The sequence below is a fragment of the Alnus glutinosa genome, chromosome 2 (assembly GCF_958979055.1).
Source record: "Alnus glutinosa chromosome 2, dhAlnGlut1.1, whole genome shotgun sequence".
NCBI classification, from domain to species: Eukaryota; Viridiplantae; Streptophyta; class Magnoliopsida; order Fagales; family Betulaceae; genus Alnus; species Alnus glutinosa.
In genome coordinates, this window is record NC_084887.1 from 17,524,759 (window position 1) to 17,542,263 (window position 17,505).

At 39.6% G+C, this 17,505-nt stretch overlaps 2 protein-coding genes across 3 annotated transcripts; one reads left to right on the forward strand and one right to left on the reverse strand.

Moving 5' to 3' along the window:
• Positions 1-2,117: 2,117 nt before the first annotated feature.
• Positions 2,118-4,008, forward strand: LOC133861923 (taxadiene 5-alpha hydroxylase). The gene is made up of 3 exons (XM_062297750.1): positions 2,118-3,132; positions 3,230-3,417; positions 3,506-4,008. Exons 1-2 carry the CDS (start codon positions 2,151-2,153, stop codon positions 3,265-3,267), a joined length of 1,020 nt encoding a protein of 339 aa, XP_062153734.1. The 5' UTR covers positions 2,118-2,150; the 3' UTR covers positions 3,268-3,417; positions 3,506-4,008.
• Positions 4,009-4,838: 830 nt separating this feature from the next.
• LOC133860903 (phosphatidylglycerophosphate phosphatase 1, chloroplastic/mitochondrial) lies at positions 4,839-15,496 on the reverse strand. 2 transcript variants are annotated; one of them, XM_062296566.1, is made up of 5 exons: positions 14,637-15,496; positions 14,454-14,531; positions 14,094-14,167; positions 13,904-14,007; positions 4,839-5,014 (listed from the first exon to the last, which is right to left on the reverse strand). In XM_062296566.1, the coding sequence occupies exons 1-5, from the start codon at positions 15,301-15,303 to the stop codon at positions 5,011-5,013; spliced, it is 927 nt and encodes a 308-aa protein (XP_062152550.1). In that variant the 5' UTR covers positions 15,304-15,496; the 3' UTR covers positions 4,839-5,010. The 2 variants fall into 2 exon arrangements, with proteins under 2 accessions (XP_062152550.1, XP_062152549.1); XM_062296565.1 differs by having other exon boundaries at positions 13,900-14,007; positions 14,637-15,495.
• Between the last annotated feature and the right edge of the window lie 2,009 nt (positions 15,497-17,505).

A 17,505-nucleotide genomic window follows, 5' to 3' on the forward strand; every position in this document is an offset into this window, starting at 1 on the left:
TTGTTCTTTTTATTTTCAGTTTTGTATTTCTAAGAGACTAGCAATATATAAGTTTGGGGGTGTGATAAGTGCTAAATGTTACACATTTTAGCCCCTTAATTCGCATGTGTTAATCTCTTAGTTTTGTTATAATTTGATATTCTGTGTTATTTTTGTGTTTTCTTGCATTTTGCAAGTTTTAGAAGAAAAACACTCAAAATCTATCAAGTTCTAAGCCTAGCACAAAGTTTGCAAGAAGATGAAGTCGGCAAAATCTGTTATTTTTGAAAAGATTCCAGAATGCGCATGCCTTTGTATTTTAAGTATAACCTTTGAGTTAAGTATCGGATTGCGGTGACATAAGCGGCATTGGATCCCTAATTCGGGCGTTTATTATGCCAAAATCATCCCACAATATAAGACCGAAAATTTGGACGAATTTGGAAAAATTCTAATCATTTTCCTTCTTGGATTGAGTTTTCAATCTCCTACTTGGACTAGGAGATTGACTTTCGATTTTCTTAGGATTTCTTGAGCTTCTAGGGTTCTCTTCATCGTTATAAATAGAACCCTAATTTATCCTTTAAGGGTATGCCACAATACAGAATAGAAATCAATAGGATTAGTGGCTAGTTTTAGGAAGACAAATGCTTCAAAGTTCCAGTAGCTTCTTGGGATGGAATTCTCTCTGACAAAGACGATTTCCAGAAACTCCATGAGCGGCTAATTAATTCGTAGGGCATTGTTGTAGCATTTTCCAAGAAATTATGGTGTAATGGTGTTTTTCTTTGTGTAATGTCCAAGACATTATTTGACTATTTAAAATGTAAATTAAATTAGCTAACTAAATGTTAAGGAAAATTGTTATATTTTAAATAACTGAACAACATTTACTTCTGTATTGTTTTGAATAGCAGTTATTTATTAACTATTAATCCAACCGTCCATAACTTCTATTTTAACAGACACTTAATTGTGACCATTAGATCAAATAACTATTAATGATTATTTAATCATAATCATTAGATCGTTATTATTTAATCTCAACCATTAGATCAAAGGTGAATTGACCTTACAGTTTACTTTAGTGATGGTTCAGTAAATCTAACCACTGAATCTACCAAAGAAGTATCCTATGGTCTAAATCAAACCATTCGATCAAATGATCATGACCATCCAAAATTGAATTGTTATGATTAGATCACTCTGATGCTTCGTGCTAAATGCCAAGTGTGCCATTAGCACCCTATAGCCCACCATCACACGAGCGTGTGCGTCCGATGCTTTACACTGTACTAGAGTATACACATAAATGCATACACCCATGCATTACTTTAAATGCTTAAAGTGTGTTGGACCTTATAAATGTCAACTACACTTTTTATTTTTCCCATGTGTGACTATCTTTATTTAATGCTCTTTAATGCATTCTTTTTAAAACATTCCCAAAACACAAAATAAATATATATACATATTGATTTTGAAAATGCTTTAACAAAAACTTCAAAAGCAAGCATTAGTGTAGCAGAAAGCAGAGTTCCCGGGTGAATCATCCCCCCTTAATCCTTGTCAAATCATTGTTGTAATAATCAATCATGAGAGAAGATAATATATTAATTCCATTTTCTACATTTTGACTTTAAAACGAAGCAATAAGCCTGATCTTTATACAATTAGACTTCACCAGATTTCTAGGGATCTCTTGCTTATTATTATAACTTCAAGAACATCGTCTTAAGGGAGAGGGAGAGGTTCTGTAATCTTCAGATGTATTTTTCAGATACATTATGGTGGTGACGTGTCCTTCATCTCAGGGGCTAGACCCGCATAATTTCAGCATATTTCTCATGATAGTCAACTTAATCAGAAGGTTACAATTTTAGTTTCCTGAATAAAAATTGGTTGGACGGTTATGAATTTATGATTGGTTGACGTTTGTGATAATCAACTGGAGTTGACTTGTGGCTTTCGCTCTCCCCTCTCCTGTTCTTTCCCTTGGTTTGGCCTCGGAAAAAGAAACCAAAAATTGGAGTTGACTTACAAAATTCTCTTCCATGACCACGCATTCCTTCATATATATATATATATATAACGACCCGTTCACCTGACACGAGCTAAAGCTAGTATAAATTTCAAATTTCAGAGTCAATGTTCCTCACACACCTTCAACAATGGATATTCAAGTTAGCTATTTTGTTTCTTGTCTCTTCTCTCTCTTACTAGTTGCAGTAGTACTCTCCATGATCACTTTCTTGAAACACAAGAAAAGCTACAGCAAAACCAAGGAGGAGCTACCGCCAGGGCAGATGGGACTCCCTTGGATAGGCGAAACAATGGAGTTCTATAACGCCCAACGTAAGAACAAATTATTCGAGGAGTTTGTTCAGCCCCGTATCAGAAAATATGGAAATATCTTCAAGACAAGGCTAATGGGATCACCAACAGTAGTGGTGAACGGAGCAGACGCTAATCGGTTCTTCCTGTCGAATGAGTTCAAGCTAGTGATAAGCTCCTGGCCTTCTTCGTCAGTTGAGCTGATGGGCAAGCAATCCATCATGGAAAAGCACGGGGAGAGGCACCGCTGGCTTCGTGGGATTATCGGCACAAGTCTTGGCTATGCAGGGCTTGAGCGTTTAGTGCCCAAAATTTGCAATTCTGTTCAGTTGCACCTAAAAACAGAGTGGCATGGCAAAGAGAAGATTATAAGCCTTTACCGTTCCACAAAGATTTTGATGTTCACCGTAGTGTTTCAGTGCTTGCTGGGGATCAAGGTGGAGCCGGGAATGTTGGAGACTTTCGAGAGAGTTTTGGAAGGTGTTTTTGCTCCGCCAATTAAGCTTCCTGGCTCCAAGTTTTCGAGAGCGAGGAAGGCAAGGCGGGAGATAGAAAAGCTGTTGCTTAAGGCGGTGAGACAGAAGAGGAAGGAGAAGATGATGATGGAAGAAGGTAGGTTTGAATGGCAAGAAGACGATGATGGGACGTTGATGTCAAGATTAGTGGGTGGGATGATTGAAGGAAAGATTAGCGAAGAGGAAGTTGTCGATAACGCGGTGTTGCTGGCTTTTGCAGCTCATGACACAACTTCTTATGCCATTGCCATGACATTCAGAATGTTGGCTCACCACCCTCACTGCTATTCACTACTTGTTCAAGGTAAGTACAATTTCCAAACTTTTCTTATGCATTTTTACAAGTCTCAGAAAGATATGAATTTCATAAACATACTGATACTGGAGTCATTTCTCGATAGAACATGTTGATATAATGAGCAAAAAAATAGCGGGCTAGAATTTGACATTGGAAGACACGAAGAAGATGAAGTATACCTGGAAAGTAGCTCGTGAAAGCATGCGGCTGTTCCCTCCCATCTTTGGTTCTTTCAGGAAGGCAATTGCAGACATTGAATATGAAGGATTCACCATTCCCAGAGGATGGAAGGTGCATAAACTGCTCATTCAATTCCTTCCTTGTTTATTGCATAATAAGAAACGATTATTAAGATTGGGTTCTCTTCTCTTCTCCGCAGTTGTTGTGGACAACATATGGAACCCATTACAATGGCGATTATTTTGACGATCCGGTGAGTTTCAGTCCAAGTAGATTTGAGGAGGCGATACCAGCATACGTATATGTTCCCTTCGGAGGAGGGCCGAGAGTGTGCGCAGGGTACCAACTGGCAAAGTTGAATATCCTCGTCTTTCTTCATTTTATTGTAACTCAATACGATTGGTCTTTGCTCTATCCAGATGAGCCAATAACGGTCGACCCTCTTCCTCTTCCTTCGCGTGGAATGCCCATCAAAGTCTCTCCTAAAAACCTCTTATAAACCAACTTGTAAACCTTGAGTATTTAATGTTCTAGCTCGATTCCTTTGATTTTGTTTTGGAACACAAGTCGAGCTCGAGTTTGTTATCGAACTACATAATCTCTCCAATCTCGGTTCATTTATTTTTCGAACCAACTTGAACTTGTTCACAAGTTGCTCGCTCAATTAACGTATTCATCTCTTATACATACAAGGTTTCCACTCCCTTATATACATAAATACACTCGTGAACTCATAAACACGCATATATCTATATTAAGATTCACAATTACAATAGTTCAAGATATATCTCTATTACATTAAAAAAAAAATAATTCATTTTATCTTTTTAAATACTTTAGATGCTCACATTACAAAGTTAAATAATACTAAAAAAAATAATAAAAATGAAGATATACAAGTCTATACAAGCTTATACGAGTTCGACTCATTTAATAAACAAGCCTAAATTTGTGTTCAAGCTTAATTCGTTTGACAAACAAACCGAATTTGAGTTAAGTTTTTGTGAGTCAAGCTGTAAACAGTTCGCTTCATTTATAGCCTTGCCTCAAGTAAGTAAAATTTAGAATGCACCACTCCCGACCTCTAAAAGCACCCTTCCTTTTGTTTACTTTCTTTAAGGTTGTTTCTAAACAAGCAATATGCAACATAAGACGTCCAACATGATCACAAAATAGATTGACTACATGAATTTGGACCATCTTGGTATATGGGGAGTGAACTTTTTAAAGTTTGATAGAATAAATTGAGAGTTTTTGAACTTTAGGGAGTAATTACAAAAGCGATGAAAATTCAAGAAGATTAAGTGAAGTTTCTCCAAAAAGAAATTAAAGAGACAAACAAACCTACATGCTGGCTTTGTTTGTTAATGCTTTTTAGTGTTTGTGTTTTTTGTTTTTTTTGTTTGAAACAGTTTTCTAGCGTGATATAAAGGTGAAAGTAGTTTTGAATGTTGTGTATTGGATTGTTTGTTAATGTTTTTGGTTTGAAAAGAGAAAGTAAAAGGGAGAAGAAAAAAGTGTTATCAAACAAAGTCGGTTAACTTTTCATGACATTCCAGCCCATTCTCTCGCATATATCCATAATGTTTTCTTACAAAGGTGGGGGATCTTTGATACAAAGCATGTCATCTGAAAACAGGCTGTGACTGGGTGGCTTCAACCCTCTCCTAAACCAGCGGTTGACAAGGAATGTTTCAAGTTTCCTCACCTGTAATTGCAATCAAAACGTATTAGAAAGAATGTTTCTAAGTTTCCTCTAGTAGCAACAGCTAAGAGCAAAAGTTTTTTTGATATGGGAAACAGGTCCCTATTAAACATATTGAATGCACACCCTTTCATCAAGGACTTTATACAGAGTGCAATTCCATGACTTTTCTTTTTCTTTCCCTCTCTTCCATATGAATTGAGAGAGTCAATGTCACATCATGAACAACTCCTTTGGTTTCAATGGCGATTGAAGCATATTAAGAAACAGTCTCAACAATGATAAGGAATCAATGGCGACAAATTGTATCCTTCACCACTTATACTATTTTTTTTTTTAAAAAAAAAAGAAAAAAATGAAAAGAAAGAGAAAAACAAAAAGCAGATGATGTCAGTTAATGTGATTCTAAAGATGTCAGTTAAAATAGCACCTGGGGCTTAACTCTATCTTTCCAAGTTGCATCATAAAATGTGGTAAAATGACATTAACCAAAACCAAAACTTTCCTCGAAATTTAATCAGAAAATCAAATAATTTCATATCTATATTGGATGTTAGATAGCTATGTCTTTCTTATTTCATGAGTTCTTAATTCATGCAATTTATGATAGGAACATGCCAATGCTTTAAATGTGCAGGGGCCAATTTGTTCAACACATTATATCAGTTTCTTGTGCTCCAATTATTTCTCCTGTTTTTTGGTCAATAGTCTTTCGACCAAATGGCATTTCCCGAATACATATTTGCTCAATTTTCAAGACGTTGAAAAGTCCAAGAGTTTTGAAGAAGCATCTCTGGCTAAGAGTAATGTTCCTCATTCCAAAAGGATTTTATAAAGCAGTATTCTGTTCTGCTCTTTCTCCTTTGGTCAATTTCTATCGGTATCCTATAAATGAACAACCAAATTAATATATTACTTTGCATGAGGAATGCTATTTTAAACCTTATTTTCTAACAGATTTGCATAGGAAATGAAGAACAAAGCTGGCCATAATGTTCCATTTTTCTGATAAGTAACCACAATGTTTGGAAAATTTTATAGTCAAGAGAGAAAAACCACCAAAGACTACTATGGGATATTCTCTTCTCACCAATGATGTATTGTCAGTCTGGCCGTATTTTGGTACTCTTATATGCAGAATAGTCCAGAATTCCTTTTAGTGTTGCTATTGGACGTGAAGGAGGTGTAGCACCTCTAATTGCGTTGGCATGCTCTGAAGCTGAGGCAAGCATTTCCTCTTCTTAATGATCAATGTGCCTACCAAAATTTTTATTTTCTACCTCTCTTTGGGCTGGGTGGTGAGAGGGGTAGAGTTGGTTTTTTCAAAGTCAGGTAAAGGCTGTTAGCTTAGTTTTGGTGCAGGCTTTCATTATGGGGTATTCAAGTACGTTTTTCATTAAATCTAAGGTCTTCGAGCTTTTGGTAGTCAACGGATATTCGCTTTTACGCATAGTTGAGAGTAGGGTGTTTCTCGAGCAGTTCTTCTGGGGAAGGTTAGTGTGGCTTGGTTGTTGGGTACTATGGAGTTTCTGTTGCAAGGGGCTGCACTGAAGGATTTCGCGAAATCCTCTAGAGTTGGGGAATAAAGCCTTCATCGCACAACAGTGCTCCAATAGCCATAGCCAATATCTGGCTCTTGCGAATATAGTGCTGGCGGGCGGAGAGCCTTCATCATCTTACCAAAAGGGTGAGAGAAGAAGGGCTGGAGGAGTTACGAACTTGATTTGCGTAAGGCTTTGTCCTTCCTCCAGTTGACTTTCGCCAATGGATCTAAGGTTCTGTAGTCCCGTAAGTCTCTCAAAGGTTTTACCATGAATGGAGTGGGTGGCAATTCTTTGGCAGTAGAGAATAAGGTGCCGGCTGAGGTTCTCGGTATGAGGATACATGCCAGGGCTCTAGTAGGGTTGGGGCAATCTCCAGCATCTACCATAGCACAGAGGGGCAATGGTGGCTTCTCGAATTTTAGGGAATAGAGAGGGGTGAGGTGTCAGTGGCGGAAAAGCTTCAAGGGTAGCGTCAGGGATCCCAGCTTTTGTGCGGCACTGTCAAGATTGTTGATCCCAGAGCCAATTTGGGTAATTCTTTGGACATGTCACATATGCATACTCAAATATTTGTTATTTAGTCTAAAAGAAGAAATCGAACGCTGTTTAGACAGGCTGGAGTTGGGTCAGGGCTCTTGTGGGCTAGGGAGTAACGCAAGCTTTGCAAAGAGTGGAGAGGTGGAGTCGAAGCCCAAATCCAATGGGGGATGGGGGGTGGGCCTCATAACATCCATGCCCATCTAAAGTGGACGGGCCCATCGAGGAAAATGCCAAAGACTTTGGCCCGGGCCGTACAGTTCAGTCCAGAGTATCAAGTAAGGCTGGACTTAAGAGTTTGGGTGAGGGGATCTCATCTTTGGGCTTGGGTGCCGGAGCAGGCCCAGGACCCCTTTCTCATCAACCCACAGGTTTTTCGGAACTAAAGGCTGCACAAAATGGGAGGGCCCAGTCATCTTTGCCTGTGGGCTCAGGCAATCGTAATACAAGTTCTTTTGTTGGCCCACTCTGATAGGGAGCATGTTTCAGCCCGTGCTTCAAGTAAGCCTCAGCCCAGGCCCTGAACCATTTCTAAGTGGAGAATTAAATCGGGTGCAGGGGATGCTGTTTTGGGCGCAGGTCTGGGAACGAGTTCAGGTCCCCTTATCAAATAGCAAGCAAGTCTTCTGGCAGCATTGTCGCTACCTCCCGTGATAGACGCTACTTGGAATGGAGGAGATCAGAAGGGCAGTTTGGGCTTCTCAAGAGTAGTAGATTTCAGGAGCTCTCCAGGCGACGAAGTGTCTGCAATGGTAGCATACCCAGCTGTCGACCTTGTCACTTGTTGTAGAGGCTGTCCCATGCTCAGAACTCGTTGGCGGTGGCCCTAGAGACAGAATTCAGAGTTTAGGTTGCGGGTGGGATGGGCCTATGGAAGTGGGTGTATCTTCAGCTAATTCCATCATTGAGAGGGTCGATCATTGCTCCAGCAGGACAGATGGTGTGGGTGTTCTTAAGGCTTTGGGGTGGGCTCATGACAACAGAGATGGGGAGAGGTTGCCTTTCTCTAGTTTACACCATGGGATCCTCCTGTTTCCTTTGGAGAAGAGTTTGGGGGAAGGTAGTACAATGGGACAGGAGCTCCAAATAGTGCAGGAAACCCTATCAGAAGGATTTGACTCTGGTAAAAGAATGGTTAGTCCCTGCAGGGACAAGGAGCTTTCTTCTTCAGAAACGGTGCTTTATCATGACAAAGGGATCAGGGACAGTGAGTCTTTGTTAGTACACCCGCTTGCTGTAGTTGAAGAACCAGCTTCGCCTGAATCAGTTACTTCAGATTGGGTGGTGGTTCAAAGTGTGACGAGTTTCTGTCACGTTGTGAGGTTGTCTTGTGAGGGGTTTGAGGATGAGTTGATAGCTCTATTCGCAACCATTGAAGCAAGTGGACACCAAAATGGTCCGGCTAGTTTTTGTTTCTAAGTCATTGAACACAGGGCACTGTGAACTAGAAAGATTAGCTTGTTCCATCTATTATGACCTTAAGGGAGGTCATTCTAGCAGAGAGGTAAGGGGAGGGGTTCAACTTGTTCTTGACGAAGCCTAAGATTTTATATTGGAATGTGAAAGGGGCTGAATGAGAGGGATAAAAGGTTGAGGGTCAATAGTCTTTTTAGGGATTGGAAGGTTGACATTGTCTATTTACAAGAAACTAAACTGGAGAAAAAGGAAATTTCTCGTATACGAAGAGCGTACAAGAGAATCAAGAGCACTACCAAATTCCATGAAGAGAAGTTAGGAATCTGAGCAATAGCCCAATTCATAAAAGATCTCAGGAATGAGGATTAAAGAAGCACATTGATCTCACTATTCTCAAAGAGCCGACATTTCATTCTCTTCAAATGCTCAATTAAGAGGGCGGGAATAACTTTCCAACTAGCTTTCCTAGGATGTCAATGTCCAAGAAATTTCCAACAATGGAGAAGCTGAAGAACGTTACCAGGTGTGACCCAAGAGACCCCAAAGCTGTTAAGAAAAAAGTGTGAAATGTCAACGGTAAACTCACAAAGATTAATAGTTTCATCATCCTTTTCACAAAGGCAACAGTGATTAATCAGCTGAAACCCCCACCTTCTAAGATTGTCCACCGTGAGGATTCTACCGAAAGTCGTAGCCCATAAGAAGAAAGCAATGCGCGGAGCGGACTTCACCTTCCAAATGCTTTTCCAGGGAAATGAACTAAACTATTCACTGCCAAGGGAAGTTAACATGGTATAGTAGCTCTTCACTGCAAAACCATGTCGGCTCGAAGCAGTCCACACCATGCTATCCATAACTCCTGGAAGTGGGTTCATAGAGCATAAAAGAGTGAGAAAAGAATCCAGAGATTCAATTTTCCAATCATGAACATCTGGAATGAAGTTAAGATTCCAAAGAGTGTGGGGATTCAAGCTATCCATGTAATTTGATACCAAAGCCTCCTTGTTATAAGCTAAGGAAAAGAATTCAGGAAAATAACACTTGAGAGCACTATCACCGCATCAAATATCATGCCAAAAACGATGCGAAGGCCATCCCCAACCTTATAGGAAACATAATTGGAAAAAGCTCCCCAATTTTTCCTAATATGCCTCCAGAGACTCACCCCATAAGAACCTCGCGCTTCCTCTGAGCACCAACCCCCTCTCTGGATCCTGTACTTCAAAGCAATCACATGCCTCCATAAATAATCTTGTTCATTCCCTAAACTCTAAAGTCATTTACCTAGTAGGGCTTTGTTAAACCGAATAAGGTTTTTGAAACCTAACCCCCCTCTCGCAATTTGGGAGCAAACAATCTTCCAGTTTACCAAATGTAACTTGTGGTCCACGCCTGGGCTGTCCCACAAAAAGTCTCTCTGAAAATGCTCAGGTCTTCTGGCTATGCCAGCTGGTAGAGGAAAGAGAGATAGAAAATAAGTGAGAGTACTTCAAAGCGTACTCTTGATGAGGGTAAGATGTCCTCCCTTGGACAAGTAAATCTTTTTTGATAGGTAATAAACAGAATATTATTAAAAAGCAAAAAAGGCGCCCCTAAGCATACAGGGAGTATACAAAAAGGACACAAAAAAAAAAAAAAAAAAGGAAACATCCGAAAAACCCAAAAAAAGAAAATTACATCAAACCCCCATCTTCTTGCCCCTGTCCCGACTAGAACCCATTCCCCTAGCATCGAAATTGATAGAACATTCTAGATTCTTGACCTCTCTTTTCCCCTTTTTCCTTTTTATCTCCTTATCCTTCTTAGGAGGGGATTCAAAGTCAAAGCGCTCATCCTCGATCAAAGCCAAAAAATCTAGAAATCCCTTCTGATCAGATCACACGAACGAAACCCCCATCGTGCGAAAACACAACTTGCTCTCTTCCACAACCCTGGAGTAAACAACAACACTATTCTTTGGAACAACCCCTTTAGAAGAATCCCCCACCTCAACAATTCCAGACGGCAAACCAGGAACCAGGGGGCACCCAACAACACTTCCTTTTGGATCAACCCCCTTTGAAGATTCCTCCACCTCAACGACCCTAGACGATAAACCAGTTAACTGGGGGTGCCCAACCACAAAGGGGACCGGTCTTGGCCAATGAGGAAACAAAACCCACTGACCACAGGGAAAGGAAACCGAAACCCCAGGAAGACCCAAGAGATTAACCCCACCAAAACTCCTTCCCAAGGCAGGGACATCCACAAGCATCCCTGCCTGCCGACGGAGAGACGATGTTCAATACAAAGAATTACCAGAAGGCGCACTAAGAGCAACGCCGACGAGATCACGCCCAGCACCGACAGACGAGTCACCAATCTCCCCAAACTGAAAAACCTCAACGCCCGACCTCACCCCAGCTGACGGAAGAACCCCTGCCTGCCGAAGGATGAGCCCTGATTCGGAAGAACTTGAAACTAAAGAAGGCTGCACCCCAGAAGGAATAACACTCAGAAACACCAGCGGACGCAACATCAGCGCCGGAAGAGAGGAAGGGACGGCACCCTCATTGACTGACTCGACCACAGGAACGAGCACCCGATCACTAGATCTAGCCCCGGAAAGAGATAGAACCATATCCACCACAGGATCTGCCGCCGACGTCACGTCCGGCCGAAGGGCGCTCCCATGGAACTCCATCGGACGCTGAAGACACCCCTGACCTGAGCCCCGCCCCGATATTGCACCATCAGCCGACGACAGCTTACGGCCCGAAACATCGTCCGAATTGGCATAGGGCTTAAACTTTGCCCCAGCCCGAAACCCTTTAACAACAGACTTTACCCTCTTAAGCACCCGACCCGCCACAAAACCCACCCTACGTTTAAGCCTAAGAGAAGACTTATAGCCCAGCTTTTTTGGCAAGCCACAGGCCCAAACCAGCGGCTTGGAGAAGTAAATCTTCTTCCAACTCGCCAGCCTTTTTTCCATTTTCTCAACCACCCCACCCCAAATGGCTTTAGATTTGAAGAGAGCACCAAGTGGAAGACCCAAGTAACGCAATGGAAGAAAAGAGATATTACAGTCGAGAATATTCGCTGGCTCCTCAATGTTTGGGACCTCCCCCACTGCGACTAACTCGAATTTTTTAAGATTAACCTTTAAACCCGAAATGTAGGGGTGTAAATCCGGCCTAACCGGCCGATAACCGAAAAACCAGGAAACCGGTTTGGTACTCAGTTATAAATAACCAGTAACCAGCTACCCAGAGCTGGTTATCGGTTTTAGCCTTTTCAAAAACCCGGTCATAACCGGGAAACCGGGTATATATATAAATAATAAAATATTAAATTATTAAATTAGCCTTTATACCCTAATTTTACCCTAATTTTAGACATTCTTTTCCTTTTAGCTTTCACTTTGCTTCAGCCGACACTACAACAAGGTTACAATCAAAGTGTGTACATGCAAGCAAGCATGAATTATTGAGCACCAAATTGTTGGACTAGTCCTTGATCGTCCAGATTTGACAATGGTTGTCGGATCGGAAGAGAAGATTGACAACTCAAGAAAGACCGAAGTCCACTGGGTTAGATGGAAGGCCTCGTTTTGTGCATGCACACACTGCAACTGCAAGTTGTCTGCATAGTAGTAATTCTAACTTGGCTTTTTGTCCCACATGGGAGAGAGATGAAATAGTGCAATATGGAAGACATAAGACACCCAAGCGCTTTGTAAACAAATCACGCAGCCACGCGGTGAGCACAAAGCGAACTATTGGGAGCCATGCGGTGAGCACCCAAGCTCTTTTTTTCTTTTTTCTTTTTTTTTTTTTCGGGGGGTATTTTAAAAATTTCAGTACCCGGTTTGGATAACCGTGTACCATCCGGGGTAACCGGATAACCGCAAGATAATTGGGTAGTTGGTTGGTAATTTCCAATAACCGGCTACCCCGGAGCCGGTTATCGGTTTTAGCCAATAACCGGGAACTGGCTTCGGGTTTTTACCCCTACCGAAGGCCTCGAAGCATAGAAGAATATAGTCCAAATTATGGATTTGATCCACGTTAGCATCACACATAATAAGACTAAAGAGGGACGCCAAAGAGCTGATTTGGAGATTCGAGTAATATTGAGTGATAGATTCTTTAATCAACTCTATCTCAGAGTGACATCGTAATCGATGCACGAGCTAGAGATAAAATTGTGTCTTCAGTGATAATTAGCAAGATGATAAAAGAACCTCGTGCTGTTGCCTCCTTTAAGCCAAGTAGCCCTAGATTTTTGCCTCCAACTGATTTCTTGCATAAGGGCCACTTCTACCAAATCATTTTTAGCCTTTTCCTCTGTATCTCTCATCTACTGCCAGCTCTCTCTCCTCTTCTAAAAAATCAAGAGTTTGAATCTCTTCCAACAAGGCCTTTTTTCGAACTTCGACATTCCCAAAGACCTCTTTGTTCCAAAGAATCAAATCAGCCTTCAACTGCTTTAATTTGCTAGCAGGGACAAAACAGGGAGTGCCATAAAAATGATAAGAATCCCACCACTGTATAACAAGCTCTACAAACCCTTCAGCTTTCAGCCACATGTTCTCAAACTTAAAAGAGCCCGAACCCCTGGTCAGACCTCCACAATCAAGCAGGGAAATGATCTGACAATGGGGCGCGGCAAATGACGCTAAAGCAGATATGGAAAATGTTCATCTCAGTCGATGACGTAACGTTACGTAGAAGTTGAAAATTTTTCACTTATGCCTTTTTGTAAAAGGCGGGGCGTTACAATTGTGGTTAGAATTATTGTAGCTGCTAGCGTGAGAGAAATACTAAATTGTTCTAGAATAGAAACAGAGATTCCGAGTGCATTCTTTATGAGATTTTGTTTTGAGTTAGATCAAAAGTCAACTCCTTGAAGAGTGTCCGTGATTCTTCTGGTAATTGCTCTCTAACTAGGTCTTGGGGTTTTTCTAATGTAATTTTTTACTTTTTCTTGCCCTTTTTTTGCTTCCTTGTAGGCGCTTGTTTGTGTAGGCCCCCTTTTGCAATCTTCTTTTTGAGAGGTTGCCTGTGAATCCTTTTTATTGAGGTTGCACAGCTCAATCCATTCGTTCTACAGTAAATTCTTACTTATCCAAAAATAAAAAAAATGGGCATGAAAAGTACTGACATGCTGGTACCAAAGACAGTGAAAGAATTCAGGGGTTATATGAGCATACTACAATACATCAGCAGGCTCATTGCCATCTTGCACTCATCTGTGAGGCAATGTATTGAGCTGTGCAAGTTGTGTATGGCTCAAGAATGACACTATTGTCCAACTCTAGGTTGCTTAATCTGTTTTTCTCTTCCAAATATGTCAAAGATATTGCCTTTAGGGAAACAAAGAGGAAATGAAACTAAAAGGAAAACCAACCTGCCTAACAATGAATGGCTCCTCCACAAGACTCAAAGGTTCAGTTAGAATAGTCAGAAATCCATTTCGATTTCCGTAAATAATGTCCGTAAATGGCCGATCACCCACCTGCCAGAAAAAATAATTATGCTACAATTTTTTTAAATAAAAAAATGAAACCATATGTTCAAGCTGTTTAGCAAATTCTTAACTACCATGATAAGTTGTGAGGATTTATAGCCAAAGTGCTTCTCAATTTCTTCAGCCATTCCAGCTGGTTTCTTCACTCCTAGAGCATAACGTATAGATACCAACATTAATGCTATACGAACTTGGCACTTTTGGCATAAATTATCAATGGCTTAACTAACATCAATATGCCAAATTAACTAAGCGAGTTCAGGAAAAAAAAAATTAGCATGGAACTAAAGTTATAAGTTTAAAATGCCGAATGTTTTAACATGGAGTTGATATTTCTTTGCAAAATGAGCCCAGAAATATATTAAGCTATAGAATATCGAAAATGTCCGACACTCTTACAGATTATAAGCTTAACATTTAGAAGCAACACTCACTATGCCGTATTACTTTAATTCCAATCACCCCCTCCAGCGCCCTAGCTTTTGAGCCATCAGGGTCATACTCATACAGCCCTAAATTCACCAACAACATAAGACAATCACATTAATAGAATTTTTTTAAAAAAAAAACAACAACAAAATCAAGCTCAATTCGCAAATGGGTCATGTCAAAATTACCAGCAGAGTTGCTGAACGCCGCAATATCGGCGCCAAAAACCGATTTACACCGTTCCAGCGACGAACCAAGAGGCCCCCACAATTTCAAAGAGTAAGGTGCAGTGAGAGTATTATCCTTATCAAACACAACACCCTTGAAACCCCGCCTGTGCAGCTCAACCCAATCAATGTGCCTGATGTCGGGGACGGAGACATGCGGAAGCGCCAATTTGCGGTCCTTTACGACCACCATAGCCGAAGAAACAATGCCCTCCAAGTTGAATCTCTGGCCCAAGGCCGCTTTCAAATGTGCCCACCACATGTTTGTGAAAAGTCCCTTAGCTTTCTTGGTTTTGCCCTCTCTTGGTTCCTCTTCTTGTTCCTGGTTTTGGGTTTCTGGGTCTTGGTTATTAGCGTGTTTAGTGTGAAGGCAAGAGTAGAATTGTAGAAAGAAAGAAGGGTCACGATCTGGGCTGGGATTGTTGTCCTCGTTATTCTTTTCTTGTAGTTTGGTGACGCTGATAGTTGGAGTGAGAGTGAGGGCACAGATGTTTGTGAAGTGGGTTTGGTTATTTGAGAGGCAGAGATTGATGGATTTTGGCCTCTTAAGGAGGGGATGATGGTAGCGAAACTGGTTTGGGATTGGGTAACAGCAGTTGGGGAATGGAACAGAGAAGGTTTGCTGCATTTTCTGTTTTTATGTTGTTTTTTTAATTTCTTTTTTCATTAGAAATAGCCGGTTTTTTTTTAATCAACTTTCAGGAGCGCTAGTAAAGAACAGCAATACAGCATTGTAAATTGGCAAAGCTGTTTTCGTAATTCTGGAGCCACTGGCCTTGCGGGAGTGCCAAGGCTTCCAACAGAGAAAGAGGTGGTCTGAGCTGGGCTGGGCTTGGCGGCATACATAAACCCCGAAAAGAAAAAGGCATCTTTACAAATAAGGAATTGAGGCTGAAAAATTGAATAATTCTAAATATCATATCAATGTCTTTCTCATCACTCTAAAAATTATGTGGCGTTTAAAATTATTATTTGATTTATAATAGATCACTATTAAATTTTAAAAGCTACATCAATTTTGAAGACACGAGAGGGACATATAGAATTCCTCTGAAAAATTGAACAAGAAGTTACAAGATTACATATTTAAGAATATTTTGTTTACTTTTTTCTTTCTTAAGATATTACATTTATGTGGCGTTTAATTAAGGATAATTATAACACTCCGAAAAATTAATTAACTGGTAATTAACTTCACGATTCGTCTCCTAATCTCATTCCATAAGAAATAAGACTCAGTGATTTATACTCAAAAAGAAAATACTACGCAAGAGATATATAAGATATTTCTATTAATATTAATCACTGCAACAAGAGCATCTACTAAAAATCGTCACATAAACTGAAATCATACTAAACAAATCATCTCAATATAAAAGATCCAAACTAAACCTTAATTTACAATTATATCTCAAATACTAAGGCCTTATTTAGTTCGTGGAATAGACCTTGGGAATGGAATAATTATTCTTATGAAATAGTCATTCCTTTGTTTGGTAAAGGTCTATTTTTTGGAATACCTAAGGAGAAGAATAGGTATTCCTCTAAAAAAATTAGAGGAATAGCTATTCCAATAAGAATATACTAGATTTTCTAACAAAAAAAAAATACTCTTATTTTTATTTTCTTTCATTTAAAAAAAAAAAAAAAAAAAAAAAAAAAAAAAAAAAACCTCAACACCCCAAAGACTACTCCGGGGGTGTTGCGGCCACTTTCAGCTCTTTGGGGTGGTCGGCCACCCACTAGTTTTCAAAAAAAAAATTGATTTCTTTTTTTTTATAATTTGAGTTTTTTATTAAATAATAATAATATGGGGTCTTTTAGTAATTTTGATTGTATTCCAATTAAAGTATATAAGTTGTTACCTGTTATGAATGCATTAATGCATTTGGTGGATGACCATTTAGTTTCATCTCTTAAAATTCTACACATTCATGTCATCTTTTAGAATTCCATAACATTCATGTAATACATTGATGTAGCCTTTCAATTCATATATTACCTTTTCATATTCCTTAACCTCTCATTATGATTCCATGTCTATAAAAATGAGTGTTGAGGTGTATGTAGAGATACACAATAATAGAGAAGAATCATACATAGTTCCTGAAGAACGAGTTTTACATATTGCTGTCTCTTTATATTGTTTTGTTATTTTCTTTGATTTTACAACACGTTATCAGCACGAAGCTCTAGCCAGTTGTTGTGTTCTTTTGATCTTCAACATCAAAAGCTATCTGTGGGATATTCTTAATTCATTGTAAGTCTCTTTAAGATTTAGTAATCTTATTATTTAGTTTGTAATTAACATTCTAACATATGCTTACAAATTTTTAATGTTTTAAGAATCATATTATAACATGTGAATCTTATGATCTATGTCAGATTAATATGAACTGAGATGTTATCATGCTATGAATATTGATGTTATGAATCTTGAAAATACTATTAAAAATGAAAATCAAGCATCCCAGCAGGATCGCGCTAAAGCAATGAATGAAAATCAAGCATCCCTGTAGGATCGCGCTAAAGCAATAATTTTTCTTCGCCATCATCTGTATGATGAATTAAAAAAAAAAAAAAAAATGAGTACCTTATAGTAAAAGATCTCTTGACCTTGTGGAATAATTTAAGAGAGAAATACGAGTACCAAAGGACATTATCCTTCCAAAAAGCTCATAATGGTTGGATGCACCTGAAGTTGCATTCTTTAAAATTAGCTCACAGTTAAAACTGTGTGGTGAAAAAGTCACTTATGATGATATATATCATATTTCATGCCTCGAATGTGCTCCTGCAGCAACAATATCGAGAGCGTAATTTCACAAGA